This window comes from Aspergillus multicolor (genome assembly GCF_047715735.1).
Source record: "Aspergillus multicolor strain CBS 133.54 unplaced genomic scaffold BDW74scaffold_9, whole genome shotgun sequence".
NCBI lineage: Eukaryota > Fungi > Ascomycota > Eurotiomycetes > Eurotiales > Aspergillaceae > Aspergillus > Aspergillus multicolor.
Genome location: NW_027395960.1, coordinates 788,701 through 812,231, shown reverse-complemented (window position 1 = coordinate 812,231; position 23,531 = coordinate 788,701). Strand labels below are relative to the sequence as shown.

The window sequence follows — 23,531 nt, the reverse complement described above, 5'->3', positions numbered from 1 at the left end:
AGAGAGCAACACCGCCCAAAGTGCAAACCCGCAGGCCTGGAAGAATTTCGAGAGCCGCTCTGGACCAGACTTGACCTCCTGTCCCGACCAACTCTTCTCCTTTTTCTCATTTCTCCAAGCTACGGTGCTTACATCTAGCTTATACATCATGGCTACCACTGCTCCCGCTGCTCCCAGCAGCACCGCCTTCAAGGTTCGTCGATGCGGAGGGGAATTCACTGTGGGCCGAATCTGATATCTTGCAGGACAAGGAGAAGCCCATGGCCGTGCGGCAGTCCAACATTCTCGCTGCAAGAGGTGCGTTATACTTATATTATGAATAGATCGCGATGCTAATGGGATACAGCTGTCGCCGATGCCATCCGAACGGTATGCTTGCAGTGGAACTGTCACGATGAGGGGCTAATTCAATATACAGTCGCTGGGACCCAGGGGCATGGACAAGATGGTGGGCATCACAATGGTATTTCGGGTGATTAACCGCTAACGTATTTCAGATTCAAACACCCAAGGGAAACACCATCATCGTACGACTGCCTACATAACCTCCGAAGTATACCGCTAACCACCCCCCGCAGACCAACGACGGAAACACTATGTTGAGGGATATGAGCGTGATGCACCCCGCCGCCCGAATGCTTGTCGACCTTAGTGCAGCCCAGGATGTTGAGGCTGGGGATGGAACCACATCAGTCGTCGTCATCGCCGGAAGCTTGCTGGGTGCCGCCGAGCGCCTGCTCGGCAAGGGTATTCACCCTACTGTGATCTCCGAGTCGTTCCAGAGAGCCGCCGCCGCCGCCGTCGAGATTCTCCACAACATGTCCCGGCCGATCAACCTGATGGACCGCTCGACCCTCCTGCAAGCCGCGTCTACCTCGCTTTCTTCGAAGATCGTCTCACAGCACTCCAGCCTTCTCGGACCGATGGCCGTCGACTCGGTGTTGAAGGTCGTTGACCCTAAGACGGCGGAGAACGTGGACCTCAGGAACATTCGTATTGTCAAGAAGGTCGGTGGAACGATTGAGGACAGCGAGATGGTTGATGGCCTGGTCCTGAACCAGGGCGTTATCAAGAGCAGCGGTGGACCCACAAGAATTGAGAAGGCCCGGATAGGTCTGATCCAGTTCCAGCTCAGCCCGCCCAAGCCTGATGTATGTATCGCCGTCAGAGAGTAGAGTCTGGGTACTGATCGCTCGCAGATGGAGAACCAGATTGTCGTCAACGACTACCGCCAGATGGACAAGATCCTGAAGGAAGAGCGCCAGTACCTGCTCAACATGGTTAAGAAGATCCAGAAGACAAAGTGCAATGTCCTTCTGATCCAAAAGTCCATCCTCCGTGACGCCGTCAACGACCTTTCTCTCCACTTCCTTTCCCGACTCAAGATCCTCGCCATCAAGGACATTGAACGTGACGAGGTCGAGTTCCTCTGCAAGAGCTTGGGCTGCAAGCCCGTCGCCAACGTCGACTCCTTCACCGAAGACAAGCTCGGCACCGCCGACCTCGTAGAGGAGGTCCAGGCATCCGGCGCCCGCTACGTCAAGATCACCGGCATCAAGGCCCCCGCCACCTCGGCAAACCAGACCGTCTCCATCGTTGCCCGCGGCGCCAACAACCTCATCCTCGACGAAGCCGAGCGTTCCCTCCACGACGCCCTCTGCGTCATCCGCTGCCTGGTGAAGAAGCGCGCCCTCATCGCCGGTGGCGGTGCCCCCGAAATCGAAGTCGCCAACACGCTCGCCAAGCGCGCCCGTGAGCTCACCGGCACAGAGTCCATCTGCTGGAAGGCGTTCGCCGAGGCCATGGAGGTCATCCCCACGACCCTCGCCGAGAACGCCGGCCTCAACTCCATCAAGGTCGTCACCGACCTGCGACACCGCCACGCCCAGGGCCAGCAGAACGCTGGAGTGTCCATCCGCAGCGGCGGCGTGAAAGACGACATCACCGAGGAAAACATCCTGCAGCCTCTGCTGGTCAGCACCAGTGCAATCGAGCTCGCGGCGGAGACGGTGAAGATGATTATGAGAATTGATGACATCGCTCTGTCACGGTAAGCGGTGACCAGGCTAAAGAATATGGAGCCATATAGAAAAGTGAACAATAATATCAAATCTACATACTATCGCCGTGTATCAGTAGGACTCTAAGCTCTTACGCCTCCAGTCAATGCACCGAACTAGCACTATAGTATAAGAACGACCATATCCAGACGGTGTAGCTTCGCAGCAGCAGGTCGTTCACATGAGTGAATTTGGTACATTGTATATACAGGAATCTAGCTTTCAGAGCCTTCCACTCCCAGCGGAACTTGCATAGCTTTGTGAGGGCTATCCAAGCTGTCATGACCAAGGTATATATACTGATACAACTAATCCACAGCAAAAAGGCCCAGTGCACTGACACTCCTAGTTCGAATATCCAGAATGACCTTGATAAAACCCCCCTTCCTGTAGATTTACAACACATATGTCGCCAATAAGCTCCTTCGGGATCGTCGAGATCTACGCCTGGAACCATAACTACCCTAACTTTTTGATCTTCCCTAGGCCTACTACCTACCATACCATACAGTCATGCCTCTAATCACTACCACCCAACCTCCATGAAACAAAACCCTATACACCCTGATAAGTTGCCCCCGGCCTGCAGGTCCAATCCATCTGCAGTTCCAGGGCTTCGGCTAGGTATTCAGGAAGACGAACCGACCTCAACCGAACCGTCAGCCCGTCGTGGACCTCTACAACCCAACCCAACCCGGAAGTAAGAAGAATATAATGGACTCAAGAAATCCTCTAACTATCTGATCATCATTGTAGATAACTGCTCGTCCTAGCTAGCCTATAGGTGCCCAGGCGGAGTCATGCGGCGCGCCCACAAATCGCCGACTCCAAACGACATTGACAGGTATCCAATGGTCATGAACCATATTGTCCCCGGTCAAGCCCACGCCCGAGCTCAGCCCGAGCCCGGTCCCTAGTAAGGGCGCGGGCCAAAGATATAACACCAAAACCGAACCCCCCATTCGCGGTCCGAAACAGAATAAAAACTCTCCACGGACTCTGAAAACACCCGAAGATGTTCCCCCGTCAACGGGATATGCTGAAACTTGGGGCGGAGCTGTCCGGGCCGCTGCCATGTCCGTCGCACAAGATCCTTGACATAGGCAGCATCTCGCTGTAAGCGGCCAAGGGGCAGACGCGGGATCGCCGCTGCTCGCGCCATAAGGAGCACAAGGAGATCCTGCATCGTGCAATACGGAAGCTGGACATTGGCGCCGGCATTCGCGCCGGCAATCCCGACTGACACTGCGGCGTCCAGGACGAGCTCAAACTTCAAGGGGAACGAGGCAGATGTCAGCGCTGTCTGTCAAAGTGGTATGGTATGGTATGCCATGCCATGGCATGGCGGACAACTCGGCAATCTAGTAGACTTACTGTGTGGGCAGGCAAGATCTTGATTTCGACCCGGGAGGGTGTACGCAAGCGGCATTCGCCGAGAGAGGTATAGACATATCGGACAGGATCGGTGTTGCTCAGCTCCCACTGGAGATCGGCGGAGGTGAGGGAGCGCTCGTGCGTATCGAGATAAAGTTCGACACACTACAGAAGAAGTAGAGGACCATCAGTTATCCCGTTGTAGTGCGTGTAGGAGACCACTTTGGGAGCGACAGACGGTAGGTACAACATGGGCTTGGCCCGGCATGTGAGATTCTTGGGCCAGATTGCCCACGATAGCGACCTTGTACGAGAGAAAAGCTGGACGGGTTGCCAGAGACCTGATTGCATCGAGTGCGGCTCTCTGGAGAGCGGGGATAGTCGGGACGTTCATCTTGATCTGCGAGGTGTGTATGGATGTTTGGTGTACTATCTGACTGGAGAGAGTAGCCCAGAATAGACGGGTGTGTGTGTGTGTGTGAGGCAGAGGAGAAGAGACATGAGGGAGAGAAGAGATGCCGCTCTACACAAGCTGAAGATGTTCGTTTGCATGGTCTTTGTCTGGCTGTTGACCTTCGTTGTCTGCATCCATTTCTTCATGGATGTAGCCACACGTAAACTTGAGCGTCAAACCATCAGCATGAATCTCAGGCATTCTCTCTTTGCTTTCTTCCCGTCTCTATGTTCTTTCTCCCCCTCCCTTTCTTTGTTTTTTTTTGTACTTAATTCACTATATTGTTTTTCTTCACTGACATATAAAGTCAACATCAATGCAAAAAACAACAAAAAGCACCTCGTCTGAGCGGCGTATTCCCCTCATAAAGAAAGATCATGACCACCAAAGCGGACGAACAGAAGGCACCAAAAGCTGGACAATGGGCATAATCCACCAACCCAGGTGGATAAGAAAAGAGCTGCACGAGCCCAGCTTCAGGGCAGGTATTTCCCGCACCGATCTATAACATCTGGTGGATGCAGCGACGGCATCTGCCCCATCTCTCCGGTCTCAATCATTTCTTTACGGAGCTTCTTCCAACTCAAGCCATTCATAGCCGCCAGCTCATCCGGCTGGCGAACGTAGTCTTCCACGATGACCTTGAACCGCGGATTAATTGTTTCCTGCAGTTCCACTATCAGAGCCGTCGGCTGTCCGTCATCAGTATGCCTTTTTTCTCTCAGCAGATTTCGCCACAGCCTTTCCCAGCAACGGGGAACATGCGGCCGGTGGCCGTCGCGAAGGATTAGTAGGATAAGGGCCTCGGCTAGTTTTGCTAGTCTCAGGATGCGGACGGGGTAGAGCTCTGTCCAAGGGCCGGAAGGTCCTCCTGGTCCGCGGGGGGGCAGCCGCACATTGGTGGTAAGCATGAAAATGGGGTCCGTGGGAGTCACGGATTGCACGGTCAGCCTGGGAATCCACCAGAGAAGCCTGTTCTGGGTGTAGAGTGTCAAAACGGTGAAAAAGGTGTACGGGGGCTGGAGGTGGAAGTGTGCATTCCCGACGGCGTGAGTGCGATTGTCTGCCCAGATGCTTGCAAGCTCCTCCTTATCGGCAGGGCTTTCCAGGGTGAAGGGTTCAGTCACGGGGGGTGTTCGATCGTGAGTCCATTCCTGGCAACTAGCATTTGTGCAACGGTTGATTCCTTTGGCGGACAAAGCGGCGATGGCAGTGTCGAGGGGCTTTGTAACGGCATTGGGCTGTACGCGAGTGGTCAGCAAAGAAACGGCTGGAGCATCCTTGAGCACCAGATTCTTACCTCAGCGTCAGCGATGATGAACTCAACTTCCTTGGCCCAGAGTTAGCTAGATTCATGTGAGAGAGGCACAGAAGGTCTTTTACCGGAAATGACTTGTCATCTCCAAACATACCGACGGCCCAATGACCCCAGAGCACATAAGGGACCTTGGCTTCGTCAAATATGCGGGCTGCATAGGCTATTGAAGCGTTTAGTATGTGCCTATCTCACAAGAGTCAAATTCAACACTACCGGCAGGAAGCGCCCCGTTCAGGACTTCGTTGGACATTGTGCTTTGAGCTGGAACAAATTGATCTCTGTCTACACCGACGAGATCAGAGAGAAGAAGAGCGGCACTTTTGAATCTGTCGATCTCGCGATCGGCTCCATCAGGGTTTCGGCCAACTCTTTGACTCGAGCACTCAGCCCAGGGCATGTGATGTACAGAATCAATGGAAGCATCTCCAATTGGAAAACACCGGGGCGATCAGCGGTAGCAATGAGCTTTGCGTCAATAGGACGCCGTAGGTGGGCGCCGTTAGTATTGTCCTATTCATAGTCAATAGCACGGTGTTGCGTTGCCCAGGTTCAGACGTCGGAGATCCAAGAGTTCTCTATGCGAAGGTCCAGTAAGACGCACAAAATGAGCGCCACGCCTCCTTGGAAGTCGTTCTCGATTGCGTCTAGAATGGCGGGGGCGTCAAGCCGTGGGTCGAATGATGAATCCTCTTTATTCACCCCGGCGCCGGGCAGTGCACCTTCCACGTTCGGGTGCAACAAACCTCGTACACGGTCTCCCTTCTGTCAGCCGCGCCTGACTTGTGCTCGACTTTCTCCTTCCTCCTTCCAAATCCGGTGAGTCCCTGGCTTTGAAATGTGCGTAGCAGCGTCACTACTGTGAGCTCTAGCCATTGCTGCGAAAGCGCTTCTCCGCACAATGAATCTGGACGGGAACAGTGTCAAATCTGGCAAGGCCCAAACGTGGAGGATGACATTCATCAACCGGATGAAACAATCGGGTACCCAGATCGAGCATCATTGTAGGACGATGCAAGGGCCTCGTGGAGGCTATTTTTGCGAGGGCCAAAGACCCTGCTGCTGTGCGAGCTGATGTGTTCCCAGTTCCTGGTGAAGCTCTGCACTGACCAGCGTTGGCGGCCTGAGGCTGCATTGGATGTATCAGCAGCAGCGACACATAACATCTACCTCACTCAACATCAGCAAACTTCCTGATCCTGACAGTTGACCCTTCAAGGAATACACATTAGGTGGGTGTGGAACAGCTGAGATTTATAACCCGGATTTTGTAGAGAGTGGGTGATGCCAGTACCCAAGCCATCCTGCTACTGTCACTATCTGTGTGTTTGTCCGTCTGTTTAGCAGCTGATCACTGACCTTGAAGTAGTAAATTCGAAGGACATGGACATCTTCTCCCCTTGTGAGATGATATCCGACAGAAACGGATACGTGGACTCTGCAGCACTCGGCAATTATATCTCGACATGGAAATCTTGTCTATAAATGTCGCCAATTCAAGCCTACAAATTCGCTGCAGGTACGACAATGTCTGCGCAGATGGTACCCAGCCTTCTTCTCCACCATGATTGAATTGGATTCCGACGTCTCAAAAGACATAGGTATTCCAATAACCTGTCTAATCTTTCAGGCGGAGCGCAAGTTTTATACACATGGTCTGGTCTTCACCAGCACCAGTCTGGCTCCTTTTTTCTGTGCATCCATTCTTCCCATCCTTACGTACCCTACTATCCAGAAGGACTACTTTGTTTATCAATCGTCTCGCCCTCTCCCGGTCTCACAGATCTGCACCACGGCCTGCGGAAATTGAAGTCATTGCCATCTACGAGTATCTCAGAGCGCTGGATAGGTTCGAAGCGCAGAAGCGATGGCTATCCACGTCTCTAATCGCTAAGTTCTCTGTGCAAGTATTCCCAACCGCGAAGAATATAAGCCAGAGCGCTTGAAGAATCGTGAAGCGTGGAAGCGGTTAGAGCCAGAGCTCTTTGCAACCCGAGGCCCTGTTTCTGCGAACTAGGCGCAACATTCCTACCTTCGCAGACGCTGTAACGGTCTGTTGCGTACCGAGATGGGTTTGCTTTGCAGCCATCCAACTCAAGCTGATCCGGAGTGGCGGAGGGGTGTTTGTTCCGGCTGCGGGGGCGTCGCCGACGAAGCTGTGTCGCTTGTCGGAAACCGTACCCTCCAGCTAGTTCTTTAGACGCTCTATGTAGATAAAGTGAGGTAAGTACGTAAGTCGCAAGGACTAGAGATGGCGATGACATGGAGTCCTTCCGTCTGGAGAATGGTATTTCTTCCCAGTCAAAAAGATCATAAAGCATGACGCCTGGGGAGCTGTGTTTACCTTCACAGTTCTCACAATCTGTGGGATCGTCTCAACTATGCATCTCATCTGATCCCATTCTCAGGGACTGGCATCCAGGTATCGCTTGCCGCTAAGGCGGGTAGGTCTAGCTGGGTGGTAGCTGCGGTCCGTCCTCTTACCTCTCGCGGCGAGAAGTTCATATTCAAAGACCGGGTTATTCTCATTCTTACTGTGTCCTGCATTTCACTGCGGTGGAGCCTGGTAGGTAAACTTGCTGCTACGAGGGAGATGGTTGGTGGTTGATGCTTGATGCTTTCGGCGGTATTCAGAGCTGGAAAACAAAACAGGGTCGTTGGCAAGATGTCGGAGAGATTAACCCGAGGAGGGTGAGTCTGGTACGAGAACCAAGTGGCGAGGATACGATGAAAACCCCGGCAGGTTCTATCTTATTATAATCAGAGGTCAAAGAGGAAGCCCAGCTGCCGCAGAGAAGAGAAGCAGGAGACTTCACATGCTACTTCGTCACTGGGCAAAGGAAAGACTGTCATGGATGATGTTTGATTCTTGTATACCTCAAGACAAGAACCTGCTAAGCCCTTGACTCTAATGGCCAACTGGTCCAAGATCCAGAACAGTACCGTATACTGGATTTATCTTCGGAAGGTCAGTTCAGTATACCAGCAAACGAAGATGGTAATGCAATCTTGGGATCCGCCTTGATAGTTTTCTGCTCAGTGATATCATGTAAATCATGTACAAAATGGATGCATGACGCACATGACTCGCCGTGAGCAAAGAACTGGAATACATCCTGGCAGGCTGCACGTCATAGCCATGTGTTACCCGGGGCGATCGCCAACGAGGCGCGTAGTAGCGACAGGCTAGCAGCACGTCAGTCGGCGGGCGCGTTTCCCAGCTGCCAATCTCATCTCGGGTCAATCGACCCGAGGACCTAGAACGGAAGCAGCGCCACGGAGCCAGATGCTGGCGATTGAGTGTGAATGCCCGAAAGGGTGGGGTTATGAGTGTCTTACTCCGTAATCCTGGTCCTGAGGGGAGATAATCCGAGAACGTCTGGAGTGAAAGACTACGGGGTAGCAGGAGTGAGTCAATCCGACCCAAGTACGTGGTTCAGAGGTCTAGCCTCATCGAAGCCGCCTATCAGGACTTAGAAGGTGATGAAAGATCGAGCAACATACCCAAAAGGGGTAGAGTAGCTGGAGCAATCGAGACGATCCTGTTCCTGACAAAAGTCCAGATGAATCCTGCGATAGGGGCAGATCAGGTCTAGAACACTGCGATACCTGAAGGCATGGGTTGGGCAGCAAGTAGCGAGCAGTGAGCACTAGCACAAACACAATAGGATTAATTGATGACGATGGCTGGGCTGGGTCTAGAGTCCGGACTCCGGATGCCGATGGTAAGACCAAGACCAAGGACACATGGCAGCCATATGGATGGCGCCTGTCAGTCGGGTGTCGGCGTCACTGTCGATCCTCATCACCACGATCAACTAAACGAGGCGAATGACATACGGAGTAGACAAGGTGGAGCAGACAGCCGAGAAGCTGAAACTTGACAGGATATTAATAGAACGCTACAACCGAACTCCGTACAGCCAAGCCAGTGCCCTGTTTGCGACTAGTTCGAGCAAAGAATATTCCAGAATCCAGATGATGTTGTCTCGGCACTTGAGACGCGGCTCGCTTCTTTTGCATCATTGTTGTGGGACCAGGATCTGAACTGAGTCGACTGGTCGGTTTGCAGCTGGAAATGTTGACAGATGACAGCTTGAGCTAAAGCTAAAGCTCCCGGGGCGGGAATGACTCGCTGTCCCTCGCTTATTTTAGTTCGCTACTACTTTGCCAAAGCAACAACTGGAAACAAACATGGCTGGCTGAGCACGGAAATACCCCTGACTTATGTTGCTGGGTATCGTTATCCAGCTGGGCCCTGATATGAAGCATGACAAAAAATAAATTGACCAACTACGGAGTCTCTGGACCCGCCGCAAACAAACTTGGAGAAAATCGAATTTTCCCACGAGATTTACCGAGATCCGACGACGATCTGCAGCATGCCAGCCTTTTTTTCCTGCAGAGTGCAGAGGGCTGCAGCAGTGCAGGCTAGCCATGCATCGCGCGGGCTGTAGGGCTCGGGGAGCCCGAATGTGGCTGTGCTGCTGGAGAAACAACCAAGTCTCCGGAGTCCGTTTCTCAACGATTTTTATGTTTTCTTTTTGTCATCGTTAATCTATTCTGCTTCCACGTCTGGTTTAGATAATTCGATAGTTTGGTGTAGCTTGGGCGGGATACCCTGGTTCCTGTTCCTGTTCCTAGCTCTTGTTCGGTCGGTGCCCAACGCTATGGTAGGTATGGTCTAGGTAGTCTATACGCGATACGACGATCGGATGTAAGATAGAGAGGTAGGTATATTGTTCGCGAAAGCAACTCAAATATGTAGGTAGGTAGAGACAGGATCTGGATATGCTCGATCCAACACAGCTATAGATATGTAAAAAAAAGACGCAGAGAGCGACAAAAGAAATCCAAACGAGCGACATCCAAAGAAAGTCGTAAATCATCACTCGTAAACGAAACCACCTCGCTAATCGCAACCGCTACCACGGACTACGCGGCCCGACCATCCAATCCTCCATCGCCATCCACTCACTCCAGTACTTCTCCGCCGTGGTGATCTCCTCCTCTGACGCATCCCGGATAGGCCGTAGGAACGGCGCATGTTCGTCAGGCAGAATATCATACGCTGCCTTCGTAGCCGCGTACCCGGCGCTCTTCGCCGTAAAGAGGTAATTCAGTCGCTCTTGCTTCGCGATGCCGCCGACGCCGTGGACCCAGTCGGGGCCGAAGAATGCTTCGAGGATAGCCGGTGTATCGTTCCCCGTCGCTACAAGGCGTCGAATATAATGGCGCAGAGAAGACTGTGCAGAGGACTGCCCGTTCTCCGTCAGATTCGCGTCGAAGTGCGCGATTGGGTTTGTGAGGCGCTGGAAGGGGAGTCGGATGTTGATGTAAGCCGCTAGAGACTGCACTGGCGCGGAGTACTGCGCCTGGTCGAGGAAGTGTCGCACGCATTCCATGTACGCCGGGTACCAGTCGGCCAGGACGGGTGTCTGGAAGACATTTGCGCTTGCGCCTAGAGAGGGCGCGGATCCATTTGGCGCAGAGGTAGGTGCCGGCGCCGGCGCAGGGATATACCCATTCGGCAGTTGCGCGCCTGCGGAGTTGTGGTGTTGCATCCCGACTCCTAGAGGGAGATCCATTGTTGACGGATGGAATGGCTCGAGTCTGGCGAAAGCGTGTTCAGCCTCCTCAATTGATTCTGCGGGGGCGTTTAGAATAGGATGTTTGGGCAAGGCATGGTAGCTTACTTGCGGACTGGAGTGACACTGCGGCGACGAAAGAGGGATCGAGCAAGTCCGTACACAGAGAGGCCTGCTTTCCAGGATCCAGTGCGTTCGGTGTCATTGCCGTTGGGCATGGAAGGGATAGTCAAGGGTCAGGAGCCCAGTACGATTGGAGTAAGATGAAGGTGTATTTAAATTGTTTGATTTTTGAAGTTGCTTCGACCTGTGAAAGAGAGGATGGAGGCCTCCTTATACCCGCGGACTCAACCTCCGTCCAGGGCCCTCTCTCCGCGCCCAACAACAACGGCGGCGGGCATTCCGAGCCCTCGTGCGTCCCGCCAGAAAGGAAAAAGAAAGCAGCAGACCATCGAGGTGTAGAATCCGCCAAGGTTAGCAACTATATGCCGGGCCCGCCGGGGACAGTGGGCCTGGAACTGGAGAAAGCACGCGCAGGGATCCTGAAACCTGAGGCTATTGACAGACGGTGTGCAGCCACAGCGACTCCGCCACGCCCCACGCACCGCCGCTTTGTTCTCCGTGTGGCTGGAGGCGTCTGTGGCTTGAACCATTGATCGATCAGCAACCTCGGAGTAGGCGATTGTGCAGGTGGCTGTGCGCAACTCCTGCCTGAAATCGCAGGCTGCACAGAGCATCCCCGTGCGATCCCCTCCGATCCCCCAATCGTGTTCTTATCCTGTTGAGGGCAGCGACAGGGATTATGTACTTTTAGTCGCTGTCCAAGACTTCCAGTCGCTGTCCATGCGTCCCGAGACTCTGGCATCCATGTCATTGTTAATATATGATCTGACGCTGATGCAATCCCAGTGATTTGGAAAACTCGATTAGCGCATCCTTGGGCGAGATGACGGGCGAGACCTGACGCCTTGGTCTGACAGCCGTCTTTCATTCCCTCTCCAAATGCCTGACTCGAGCATCGAATTATCCTCAGATTAGTTGATCCATTTCCCTTTCAGGGCTGGGCAACTCGACGCCCTGCCCTAGTATACCTAGCCTGCCAGAGTCCAGAGCCATCGCAATCGCAGACTGGGGAGAGCCGTGCCGAATAAATCAATAGCGCAGGGCGATTGTGACAGCTCTGCCAGCACCCGGGTTGCGAGTCAAGCACGGCCCTTTCAGTCAAGTCAAAAACCAAATGATCCTCAGAAAATCATGACAGATCCCCAGTGACATTCCCCACCACCCTGACCACCCTGCTAGTGTTGGGCGCCGATCAACCCAGACTAGCATACAGAGACTTTGCAAGTGGAGGGTCACATTGCGCGAAAATCATGCAGAGTGCAAATGAGGGGTTGGTATCGGTGCTGTTCTTATCGATCAGTCGTCACTCTGCATATGCAGCGACCCTGGTGTCCAAAAACGTGGAAGCGAGCCTGTCCTGCCTGTGGTCGCACGCAAGGGGGAATCGTTCCAGCAAGTTACAGCTGCCAGCATCAGGCGGATCGTCTCTCTCGGCTCCTCGGGCACCCCGGCGGGCAGGGGTCCCCTGTCCCTGTCCTGCTGGCAATTTCGGATGTAAAAATGTAAGCGTGGAGCATCGCCCAGAGTAACCCGACCTGACCGCAACGCTGGTGCAGAGTCGCTACACCGTATCCAGACAAGACAGGCGACCGAACCTCTCCGAATGGACAGCTCAACCGGGCAGATATGCACTAGCCCCAGGGCCAACTGAAGGTTAATCGACTAGCGCAGGCACTGCTGACCCCTAATTGGCCCAATTCAGAGTAGTGAGATCATGCACTGCTAAATCTGCGAGGAATTCAAATCATCGCGGTAGATAGATTGCGGCCCCAATCAGCTGCCCCAGCTGGCCTCCAAGCCCAGCTCGAGTAAGACAGACAGCCTCTTGTTTCCTACGGTGGTTTACCACGGTAGTCTCAGTCTCCACAAAAAAAGAAATGTGTCTCTCCAGGCCAGGGCCATGCCATGCGCTGCACAATCGACAGCCAACCGGTTTGGGGCTTCCCCACCACATCGTCACCACTCTGACAGGGACGATATAAGACATCAACTCGCCCACGATGTGGTGAACTATCACTTCAAACACAACAAGTCCACACAAGTCAAGAACGTGCCTTACCACTCAACCTTGGTTCCGATCACATCCTTGCTTCCACAACTCTATCTCTACCAACCTAACTCTCACAATGACCTACAAATCCAACTACGAACCTTACGTGAGTCTCTACCCCTCCATCCACCCAACATTTCCTAACAAAACCAGACCAGCCAGAGTCTCTACTCAGTCTCGCGGCCCTCCTCCTCCTCAGAACTCCTCTACCCCCTCGGCGATTTGTATCCGCACGTCGTCGCCCTCCAACTCCAAATCACAGAGGACGAAAATCCTTGGTCCGCCTCCAAGAACTTCGCCGGCTACCACCAAGACATCGCATACTGGGCCGAAGTCGCCGCCCCTTCACCTTCAACATCACGAACACTACCCGAAAGTTTTTCCAAGCGCTCGTTGCGCAGGTACAGTGGTACGTCTACTTTACCCGAGATCAAACTATCCTGTCCAATCCAGCCGGGTTCCACTCTGCTGGAATGGAGTGGCTGGCTGGACCTGTCAGACCGGATGTGACCTGTGTCAGACTCAGAACGAAGCTAATACGAACATGTTCGACAACAGAATCCACAAAGGCACGATTTGTTTCTGGAATCCGCCGCCTGCTCAGCCGCAATGAACTAAGGGCCCGTCGGCGTTTCAAGTGAATTGCCTGTCCTGTCCTCGCCTCGCCTTGCCGGGGCCGATCGGAATGATCTACGAATCTCTCATCTCAATCTCAATCTATCGTCGACTTTAGCATGCCGCTTGCTATACCCTAATGCTCTGAGCTTCTTCGCTTACCGTTTTGCTTACTTTGTCTCACTTGGTTTATGCTTTGCTTGCTTCACTAGCCCCTTGCATTACTGCTTACTGCATACCTCAACGAGTAATGTCTTGTCTACCTGTCTATCACAACTCACCATGCATGGTCATACCTCTCTCATACTTTCCTATGTCTCTATCCATCATTACTCTATCTCATCTATTCCACAGCAGTCAGCCTGACTCACTCATTTCCTTTCCCTGTCTTGTTTCATTTACTTCTCTCTAATTGGCGTTCTCGTCTGGTCTCGTTTCACACACACATACGTACATAATTAGCGCGGAGTTCACGGGCGTCGTTTTATGCAAGGAGCAAGGCATCTGATCATCTGTTACAATCTAAATCTAAATTTGAATCTGCTACATTGGGTTTCAGTTCCTGTACATTCCACAATCTACATACTACATATCACGAAGAACTTACTCTGACTCTACAATCCGTTCCACATTCCATCACCACGTTGCCATTTTCGAAGGTGTCACATGGCCCATTGTGCTGGTAGACTGTCCCACTCGCCTTAGATCTCGTGGACCTGGATGATACCGTATACATGTTCAGGTCTGGAAATCGGATATCACATATTACCACTGAGATTATAGGACGTACATGTCATTGTACCTCTGCTACCCATTTTCAGGCCATCTGACCTAGAGCCGTTACGCGTTGTACCACGAATGTATGTACATACAACTTACAACGGGCAATCTTGTGCAACGTAGACCTGGAAGTATTACCCTGCTCCAACGGTTATCTCGTCTTCGGAGTTTGTATCTCCGTCCAAATATAATGTTTAGGGGATATGGCTGTACTGGGAGCAGACAAGATAGAATGAAACACTCCTGTAACCTCCACAGCTTAGGATACTTCCAGGCTTCTGAAGCCTGTAGAGTTCCACCCCATCTAGGTAACCATACGATATAAGTCTACCTAGGTAGTAGAACCAAGTCTCACCGCAAGTTCACCTCCGCTCGATCTAATCTCCCCCACGCCAAACTACTTCACTTCCCTCCTCCACTTTCCTCCGCTTCCCATCTGACCCCGATTCTAACCCTGACGGCTTGACCCTGACCCTAACTCCGACTCTAAGCACCCCCCCTCGGCCCAAGAAGCAAGGGGTACGAAGCCGTCCGTCATCGTGGCCACAACCCCGCGCAATCCAATTCGCAAGCCTGTTTTCCTCATCTCAAACAGGTTCTCTTGATGATACGATTGATCCTTCATCTTCTTCCTCCAGGTTCATGAAATCGAAGTAGTTCACCGCTCCTTTGTTATCAACCGTCACGGCTGGAGATGGAGGGAAGAAAGAAGGACAAGTCAGATGTGATATGATATGATACCTCCCGTCCGCAAAGCATAAATTCGGCAAGCTAGATAGAGTTTTCAGTTTTACGGTCCGTCCGGCTAAATCCTTCACTACTATGTAACGTGAACTGAACAAGAGGATCTGAACCAGGTATCGATGGTTCGACGGCCGGGTCTCGGAACTGACCTGTCCACCACTTATGGCAACTCCACCCACTGCCCTAAGACAATGCAAGCTGCAGGTACACCGATAGTTCCAAACTATCAGCTAGGAAGTGGGCAGTGGGCGCTTGCCGAGGAACACTGGACCCGATAAGAAGACTTGCATTATTGCATGCATGCCCGCCTAACGACATCCACCCCCTCAGCACCATTTCCTCCCCATCCGCGTAAATTAACCGACCCCGCACGCACGGTGCACTGACACGGTGCACTGGCATCTAGCATAGTCGGGTGGAGGTTAGACTAGACTAGACTAGACTAGACCGTTGACTATGCAGATGTCGTCTCCATTGGGACGTTTTGCAGGTATACTCCCACTGCAGCACTGCAGCACTGCAGCACTAGAGTCTATGCTCTGCAGGTCTGGGAACGGGGTGCAGGCATATAGATGTCAGGGCGTAATTGGCGTTGGAAACAACTGCGCTGGTGAGCCCGGTAATCTACCATAGGAAGTATAGGGCTCTACCTACCATCCTATAGAGGCGGGTCTAGTTGAAGAAAGCGCGTACCCATGAACAGGTTCGAGGGCTTCGCGGTGCAACAGACAAACCTTAGGTTATCTTACAACTTCAAGACATCTAAGAGCAGATGAAGTCCAAAGCAATGCGAAGATCAGTCCGAGCCCATCTCCCCCTACTACAGTCTGCACCTCCAAAACGCCTAGTGTACACTCTATTGCATTGCACTGCAGCATCAACCCCACCAGCACCTGCACCTTAATCCCACCCCTCCTCCTCAAAGTAACCTACCATACCCTAGCCGCTGCAACCGACTACAACCTTAACACTACCATAGTTGCCTCGCCCGCCGCCTAACCTCCCATCACCAAATATGCAGGTCCAGCCGTTACGGGTAACCCAACGCCGGACGTGATCCCCTGCGTCGTCACCGCGCAAGTGCTTACCTTAAGGTTGTGCTGACATGCATGAAGAACAACCTCGGCAGTTGAGCCCAGCCAACGGCTTCACTCCCCAAGGCTCAGGGGACAAGATAACCGTCATCAGGAGCAAGAAACCTGGAAACCACATGCAGGGGGTCTGCAGGAGTGCTGAAGATTCCTGTTTATGTTCTGAATGATCATGTTATCTTGCGTCGTTCTGCGAGGTGAGGATTCAGGATTGTATGTATACCATATTTCCAAGGCGGGGGATTGATGACGGCAGAGTGATTCAAGAATATCGAGTCGGTGAAGAAAGTGTATTCAAGGAGGATCTTGGTAGCGAGTACAAGTATCCGCGAGCCTGACAGATCACAGCGAGATTGCAGGTGGATTTGTCAATGTTGCGCACGCAATGTGACGAGTCAGATCGGACGATAAGTGCACTACTCATGCAATTTCTCTACGGCCATTCTACTCCATGAGGTAAAATCTACTTGTCGAATATTGCTGTGAAAACGCTGAACCTTTTGCTAGTTGTTACAGTACACCCGAGCCAAATCAGAAACCGTTGCGCCAGATATAATATTAACTCCCTTCAAGTGTATGGAGGATTCGGGTTCGGGTTCCAGATAAGCCCCTGCGCCTGTGAAACCGGACAATCTTTGTGTGCAAGTAACAATGTCTTCAAGTTGACAATCTCCTCCCGTAGTTGAGTAACAGTCGTCGTAAGCGCGTCGTTCTCTGACGTAAACAGCTCGACCTTTGCCTGGAGGTTTGCAAGCCACTGCTTCTTCCGTTGTCGGCATTTGAGTGCCGCAACCCTACACCCGTTAATAACTAGTCTGTAGAAAACATCTGCAGGGTACATACCTGTTCCTTTCAAGGAAGTTCTTCCTCTTCTCTTCATCAGTCATCTTCTTCGTCTCGCCGGCCTTCTTTTTCGAAGAGGGCTGGTCTTCATCTTCTGATTCTCCTTCAGAAGGAGACTCTGTACTGACGGAGCCATTGTTGAGCTTCGTCCTCTTGTTCGATCCCTGCGTGGAATCGTCGGTCTTGCGCCTGTTTGCTGTACTTGACGCTTTCGTAGATGCGTTTCTCTTGCCCCTGCCTCTGGCAGGTTTGGCCTGTTCACTCTGCATATCTGAGACGTCGCCGCTAGGTTCTCTCGCGTTGTTAACTACACCATTTACATTCACCGATTGGCGTCGGGCGGCATTTTGATCGTGTAAGATTTCGCTAGTTTGAAGTGTCTGTGGTGGAATGGCCGTCTGGTTCGGCACGGCAGCAAACTGGTTCGCATTCGGTTGTCCGCCCTTGGCCAACATGAATAGGCCGTTAGCAGCATCAGCTGCGTCATGCGGCCCAAAGTCGACGGTGGCGGGTTGTGCTGCTTTTATGTCCATGGTGGTTGTGATGGTCTGTGGTATTTGGTCGGCTTCGCCGGTTGGGTTGGATGTTGGCGCAATGCCGTTCTTCTTTACATTCAAAGCTGTACGGTGGAACTCAATGGTAGAGGGTGTTGCGCCTCCGTTTTGCAGCTGGTTTAACAAAGCTTGGGAGTTGGGACTCGGGGCCGGGAACATAGAACCTCCGCCACCTGGCGTCAAACCAGTGCGGAGGGAAGACTCATTCGGCGTTGGGAAGCCCCTTCCAATGCTGTCAAAGTAGTCGCTCCCACCGGCAGGCCCTGCAAGCATAGCCGGACTCAAAGGACCTGAGCGCAGGGAGTTCGACCAGTTGTATGCGCCGCCGGCGGAGCTAGTGCCTGGCAGGGCAGGCGACGTTATCGAAGCGACAGGAGGAAGAATCGACTTCCCTGGGGTTTCCCCAGATCCCCCGCCGAATGACTGCTCAAAGGGATTCGGCTCCAAAGCGAAAGGGTTGTGAACTGAATTGAAGTAGTCGGGTGTATCAGTGGCGGCCGATGGGTTAGGCCGTGGAGGAGGTGCTAATGGGTTCTGGACTTCGCCATCTGGCTTTGACTCTTTGGTATCCGATGAGGCGTCTGGAAAATCATCAAAGTCAGTATAGGATGACGACAAAGTCGCGACAGTGCGCAGTGAAAAAGAGGCAGGGGGAGGTAGTTGTGCAACGTCATCCGAGTAGACAACAAGGATTGTATGAGGTCATCCCGACACACGATGAGAGAGACAACATCCAAGTCGGGAAGTGTGCCACACAACCATAGATCCTACGATTTGTACCAGATATTGATATAACTCACCATTGTCCATCTTGACGCTGTGTCTTTTCGCGTCCATTGGGGAGGAATGCATGCCAGCATTAGAAGGGAGAGTTGGGACTGCGGAGGCCACGGCGGCAGACATAGTTCCCTCCGCGATCGGGTTGATGATATATTAGCTGAATAATAAGGGAGGCTGCAGCAGATCCGTGGTCCCGAGCAAGAAAAAAAAAAGTGAAAAAGAGTATGAAAAGGTAAAGATCAGGACCGATTGGGCCAAGTGGCGAAAGGCGATTAAGAAAAGAGAAGCAGTCAAAGGATAGTTCAATACAGTATGGAGAAACGAAGGGGAGAGGCGCGATCTGTGGACGCCTCTTGGGAGTATCGCACGGGACCGCGTCAAGGGCAGAAGAAGAACACAAAGTGACGTATATTGAGCTCAGAGAAAACAATTCAACGAGCAGAGAGAAAGATGTTCATGCATTAATGAGTAGTGCAGTGTGGTTGTACCCCAGAAAGGGCGAGGCAAGACGAGGCGAGGTCAAGTCACTGGGTATGATGAAGATGGAGAGAGAAGAAAAAGTTGTGACGTAGTCTGGGAGGTTTGGACAGGGAGTTTTTGCAATTTAGGGGAAGAGGGGAGGCGGTCGGCTATGAGGTAAGCGGCAGAAGGTCCTCGATACCTGCGACCCTGGATTCGTACAAAAGCCCCCAGTCTGCCGGCTGCGTTGCACTTTCTCAAGAGAGCCAAACTTCTGGCTGCACTGTGGTTGTATCCAGATTCTGACAACGCTCTGGCTCGAGGTCCGACTCTTGTCCTCTGCTCTTGTGTCTGCACTCGACTCTCTTCAACGCACACACAGACCTGGAAAAATCTCAAACGAAAAACTGAAATGGAAGACCAAAATACCCCGTCTGATTGGCCAGAACCGAGAGTCTCGACAATGAATCTCGACTGTTGGCCGTCTTCGTTGAGGGTGGGTTCCGGCAATTTCTTGCACCAATGTGGATGACGCAACCACGAGAATTGATTACTGGGTTTGTGCACACAACTAATCGCACAACAATCAAGGATGTGATGGAGCCAAAGGATACAGAAGGTAAAATATCAGGCTGATCCAGAAGTCTCACCTACTGCGACAGGCCAACACCCTTGAGCCTTCCAAGATCTGGCTGCGATAGCGATGGCACCAAGGGGGCAATCGGATGACTTCAGTGTGACGACGACAGGAATTTTATCTGTACGCTGTGGACCCGAGGGTTTCGGTCCAGCCGGGCGGGTGGCCACTGACAACTCGCTAAGGCTACTGACCCATTACGCTCCAGCCACTCATCGGTCCTGTCAGAGCCCACGTCCAAATTGACCTGTCGCATTGCATATGAACCAGTCATAATCATGCAACGACCTAGGCGGTGGGCTCTGACTGACCATTCAGGACGTGTCGCTGTGCTCTCGTTCCTTAGCGGCGCTTTTTCCAGGAAATCAAACCATTCGGACAATGCCTGATTGGCTCGTAAGACGATGACGCAACCAGAACATTTCTGTGGACTTATATCACGTGAGCATCTCATATCTGCACTCGTCTCAACAGCAGCCAGTTATCAAGTTGCCACTTGAATTCTAGACTTGCCTCGGAGTATCTCGCGATCGTATGTTGATAAGAGATCATTTTATGCGAGACGGACGCGTGTCTAGCAGGAGTTGCGATTCAGTGCAACTTGCCAGTCGTATCGGCTAGGATCATGGGCCTTCATGCTGCAAGGCGCAAGCGCTATCTTTTAGTTCTACACCGGAAAGCCACCCGGAAATGTCTAGTAGAGCACGCCTAGGCTACCCCAGAGTTCTTGGTTACTTGTATCAGGGTTCGAAGTATTTGTACCTGAAGATATAAAGTATCTGTACTTATCGAAGACGAAAGTACTTTGTAGTGAAGAAGTCATGATAAGCATTCTATTGCTGTTCAAACGCCCCTGGGTGTCTCGGCAAACGTGGTTCCCGCCGGCTCTTGACAGCTGTATCCATATCTGATCTGAGCACTGGCCAGTTCTACCCCATCGCCAAAGTCTATATTCATGAACTCGTTTCTTAGCGGCTAGGGCACGAAAATGGCCTTCGATCTATTAACAAGAGACTGAATGCCTGTTCCATTTAGGACAAGCTCCCTGTATAGAGGATTGCAATTGCTTCTGATTGAGAAACCATTGGTACAAAGTAAATGCACCTAAAACCTCTTGCTTTCTCAAGTGGTCAAATATATATACTCCGCACTCCACACTCATATGCGTCATATCTCTTAAACATTTACTATGGAGTGAACAATCGATTACGACCAGATAACATCAATTTCAGGTCTACTAGTGTCTATTTTGTTCCTAGTTTTCAGCCAAACCCTTACACGTACTCAAAACTGCCATACTCTGTATATCGACACCTCGCCTAGTCAAATGGCGCCTCATGACCCCCGATACGTCGAATAGTTCCAAGGTCCTAGCAACACCGGAACATGATAATGCCTCCAGCCCTCCTTGCCCTCCTTCCCGCGCCCCTTAACCGTAAATTTAACCTCAACCTCCGGCCAGAAACTCTCGACGCCCTGCGCCTCGAACCACGGCCCGACCTCGAATCGTAAAGCCCAGTTTGTCTTGCTTTCAGGTGCGGAGAGGGACTCGAGGATCTCGGGGACACGATACGCGTCTTCTGTCGCGGGTTTCCAGCTCGCTATGCGGCCGTCTGCGTTTGTTGTCGCGGTGAAGCGGACATTGCTGGATGTTGCGGTGGAGGGGCTGGAGAGGAGCTCGAGGGTGACAGGGAGGTTCGCGGCCGGCGTGCCGGTGAGCGTGTTGAGGACGTGGCAGGTAATCGGGTCGCGAGACATTGGGGATGTTGTAGGTGACGGTGAGTTCGCGGCGGAGGATGCGGTTGGAAGGAGGTGGTTCTGGTATAGGCTGAGACGGTCTGTGACTTTGCTCAGGTCACTTGATGCTTGGTTTTTGGAATCGTCCATTAAGTAGAACGAGGAAGCGCTGCAGAGTTGGAATTGGAATAGACGGGTTGTCAAACGAGGGAGGTGTCGACTTTATGTTGTCTTTGATCTCCGCTTCTATCGGAGGCCACCGATGAGGAGCTCTCCGGGTTAGTACAACTTTAGTAGGGGTATTTGCGAGCTCTTCGGCGCGGGCAGTTATGCCAATGATCAAGCGCTGCTGTATCTAGCTTATCTCGATCGTCTTCTCACATTAATGAAGTCGAGTTTAGCTTTCAGGAATCTGAAGCACGGGGATTGTATGGTGGGGTATCCCGCTCATCCAGCGCACGGAGGAGCCTGAGACGAAAGTCCCTTGCACGTGTCATTTAGTGGTCGAGACACCTTCCGTCTGACGAAAGTGAAACCAGACTAAGCTAATAATACCAGCTGCTTGAACTACTCTGTTTTGCACAATCAGTACTCTGCGGTTGTATATAGAGTAGCGCCGATCCGGGCGACAGCGCTAGCCTTTCCTTCCGCTTCTTGAAGCTTCGGCCAGAACTTTTGACTTGCGGGGAAGACTCACTGTCAACAACTGCCTACAGGGCGTGGTACGTCTGTCACACCCAAGCCTTTGCTCATTGCCGCCTGACCATATTTCTATTTTAGCAGACTCTATTCCCAAGAAACTATCGCCGAAGCCCGTCCGCCACGATGTCTTCAACCGCGATCGTCCACGACGACGACTTCATGGAGCCCACGCTCCAGTCGATTGTCAACCAGAAAACACTGCGATGGATTTTCGTCGGAGGCAAAGGAGGTGTCGGAAAGACAACAACCTCTTGCTCACTCGCCATCCAGCTTGCCAAAGCCCGCAAGTCTGTTCTGCTCATCTCCACCGACCCCGCGCACAACCTCAGTGATGCCTTCGGCCAGAAGTTTGGAAAGGAGGCACGTCTAGTTGATGGGTACACAAACCTTAGTGCGATGGAGGTCGACCCCAACGGCAGCATTCAGGATCTCCTCGCGAATGGCGATGGACAGGGTGAAGATCCCATGGCTGGTCTCGGTGTTGGAAACATGATGCAGGACCTCGCTTTCAGCGTACGTTGCGCCCAAACGGCCTAGGACTATTGCTGACGGTGCTAGATCCCCGGTGTTGACGAGGCCATGTCATTCGCCGAAGTCCTCAAGCAGGTCAAGTCCCTGTCCTATGAGGTTATCATTTTCGACACTGCCCCCACCGGCCACACCCTCCGCTTCCTCCAGTTCCCCACGGTCCTCGAGAAGGCTCTTGCGAAGCTCTCGCAGCTCTCCTCCCAATTCGGACCCATGCTCAACTCGATCCTTGGTGCTCGCGGCGGTTTGCCCGGTGGTCAGAACCTGGATGAGATCCTGCAGAAGATGGAGTCCCTAAGGGAGACTATCGGCGAAGTCAACACCCAGTTCAAGAACCCTGACATGACCACGTTTGTTTGCGTTTGTATTGCGGAGTTCTTGTCTCTGTACGAGACCGAGCGTATGATCCAGGAGCTGACAAGCTACCAAATTGACACCCACGCAATCGTGGTCAACCAGCTTCTCTTCCCCAAACAAGGCAGTGACTGCGAGCAGTGTAACGCGCGGAGAAAGATGCAGAAGAAGTACCTTGAGCAGATTGAGGAACTCTATGAAGACTTCAACGTTGTTAGGATGCCGTTGCTCGTCGAGGAGGTCCGAGGAAAGGAGAAGCTCGAAAAGTAAGTCGCTCGCTTGCAGACATTGTTTCTGCTTTGGCTAATACTCTTGAACAGATTCAGCGACATGCTTATCAACCCTTATATGCCCCCCAACTAAGCAGCGCTATTCATAATGATGGGTTCAGTAAGCGGATGATATCTTTGTTTGGCATGAGTTACGAGAACGAGATAGACAGTAATATACAATCATTTTGAAGCATTGTTCCACGGTTACGTCTACTGTACAGTTTTAAGGGGATGAAGGTCCGCCTCATCAATGCTTCTATGTTTCCTTTTTTCAGCCTCGCTCTTTCCCTGTCCATCCTTCATTTCTCCTTGCTTACTCGTTGCTCCAAGGTTCTTCTCTCCATCCACTGGCCGTCTCGGTATCGCCACAGCGCCTCACTCGCCTTCATAGGGCTGTTGCCTTTATCGTCTATCACAAGATCACCTTCCTCTGTGAACCTCGGATCATCGCCCCGGTAAGGCTTGAGACGA

General features: G+C 52.2%; 9 protein-coding genes across 9 annotated transcripts; 4 read left to right on the top strand and 5 right to left on the bottom strand.

Moving 5' to 3' along the window:
• Nucleotides 1–69: 69 nt before the first annotated feature.
• BDW74DRAFT_151719 (chaperonin-containing T-complex subunit CCT4) lies at nt 70–2,122 on the top strand. Its single transcript, XM_073724238.1, has 7 exons — nt 70–193; nt 246–297; nt 347–369; nt 419–448; nt 498–527; nt 579–1,151; nt 1,200–2,122. Exons 1-7 carry the CDS (start codon nt 149–151, stop codon nt 2,052–2,054), a joined length of 1,608 nt encoding a protein of 535 aa, XP_073585046.1. The 5' UTR covers nt 70–148; the 3' UTR covers nt 2,055–2,122.
• An 851-nt stretch (nt 2,123–2,973) lies between these two features.
• BDW74DRAFT_177334 (uncharacterized protein) lies at nt 2,974–3,828 on the bottom strand (the record flags this gene model as incomplete). Its single annotated transcript, XM_073728856.1, has 3 exons — nt 2,974–3,363; nt 3,435–3,599; nt 3,673–3,828. The coding sequence occupies 3 exons, from the start codon at nt 3,826–3,828 to the stop codon at nt 2,974–2,976; spliced, it is 711 nt and encodes a 236-aa protein (XP_073585045.1).
• A 536-nt stretch (nt 3,829–4,364) lies between these two features.
• BDW74DRAFT_177333 (uncharacterized protein) lies at nt 4,365–5,456 on the bottom strand (the record flags this gene model as incomplete). Its single annotated transcript, XM_073728855.1, has 4 exons — nt 4,365–5,129; nt 5,189–5,218; nt 5,272–5,366; nt 5,420–5,456. 4 exons carry the CDS (start codon nt 5,454–5,456, stop codon nt 4,365–4,367), a joined length of 927 nt encoding a protein of 308 aa, XP_073585044.1.
• A 4,342-nt stretch (nt 5,457–9,798) lies between these two features.
• On the bottom strand, nt 9,799–11,593 carry BDW74DRAFT_151715 (uncharacterized protein). The gene is made up of 2 exons (XM_073724237.1): nt 10,900–11,593; nt 9,799–10,850 (listed from the first exon to the last, which is right to left on the bottom strand). The coding sequence occupies exons 1-2, from the start codon at nt 10,994–10,996 to the stop codon at nt 10,129–10,131; spliced, it is 819 nt and encodes a 272-aa protein (XP_073585043.1). The 5' UTR covers nt 10,997–11,593; the 3' UTR covers nt 9,799–10,128.
• Nucleotides 11,594–11,627: 34 nt separating this feature from the next.
• Nucleotides 11,628–12,486, top strand: BDW74DRAFT_151714 (uncharacterized protein). Its single transcript, XM_073724236.1, has one exon. The coding sequence runs from the start codon at nt 12,165–12,167 to the stop codon at nt 12,441–12,443; it is 279 nt and encodes a 92-aa protein (XP_073585042.1). The 5' UTR covers nt 11,628–12,164; the 3' UTR covers nt 12,444–12,486.
• Nucleotides 12,487–12,981: 495 nt separating this feature from the next.
• BDW74DRAFT_151712 (uncharacterized protein) lies at nt 12,982–14,171 on the top strand (the record flags this gene model as incomplete). The annotated part of the gene is made up of 2 exons (XM_073724235.1): nt 12,982–13,373; nt 13,523–14,171. Coding segments are annotated over exons 1-2 (388 nt in total), but the record flags the coding sequence as incomplete, so codon positions are not given.
• Nucleotides 14,172–16,130: 1,959 nt separating this feature from the next.
• atfA (bZIP transcription factor atfA) lies at nt 16,131–19,027 on the bottom strand. Its single transcript, XM_073722524.1, has 3 exons — nt 18,392–19,027; nt 17,038–18,172; nt 16,131–16,988 (listed from the first exon to the last, which is right to left on the bottom strand). Exons 1-3 carry the CDS (start codon nt 18,492–18,494, stop codon nt 16,763–16,765), a joined length of 1,464 nt encoding a protein of 487 aa, XP_073585040.1. The 5' UTR covers nt 18,495–19,027; the 3' UTR covers nt 16,131–16,762.
• Nucleotides 19,028–20,802: 1,775 nt separating this feature from the next.
• On the bottom strand, nt 20,803–21,354 carry BDW74DRAFT_177329 (hydroxyisourate hydrolase; the record flags this gene model as incomplete). Its single annotated transcript, XM_073728854.1, has 1 exon — nt 20,803–21,354. The coding sequence occupies one exon, from the start codon at nt 21,352–21,354 to the stop codon at nt 20,803–20,805; it is 552 nt and encodes a 183-aa protein (XP_073585039.1).
• A 307-nt stretch (nt 21,355–21,661) lies between these two features.
• Nucleotides 21,662–23,255, top strand: BDW74DRAFT_140969 (ArsA family ATPase). The gene is made up of 4 exons (XM_073722525.1): nt 21,662–21,926; nt 21,988–22,419; nt 22,465–23,054; nt 23,109–23,255. Exons 2-4 carry the CDS (start codon nt 22,030–22,032, stop codon nt 23,149–23,151), a joined length of 1,023 nt encoding a protein of 340 aa, XP_073585038.1. The 5' UTR covers nt 21,662–21,926; nt 21,988–22,029; the 3' UTR covers nt 23,152–23,255.
• The last annotated feature ends 276 nt before the right edge of the window (nt 23,256–23,531 follow it).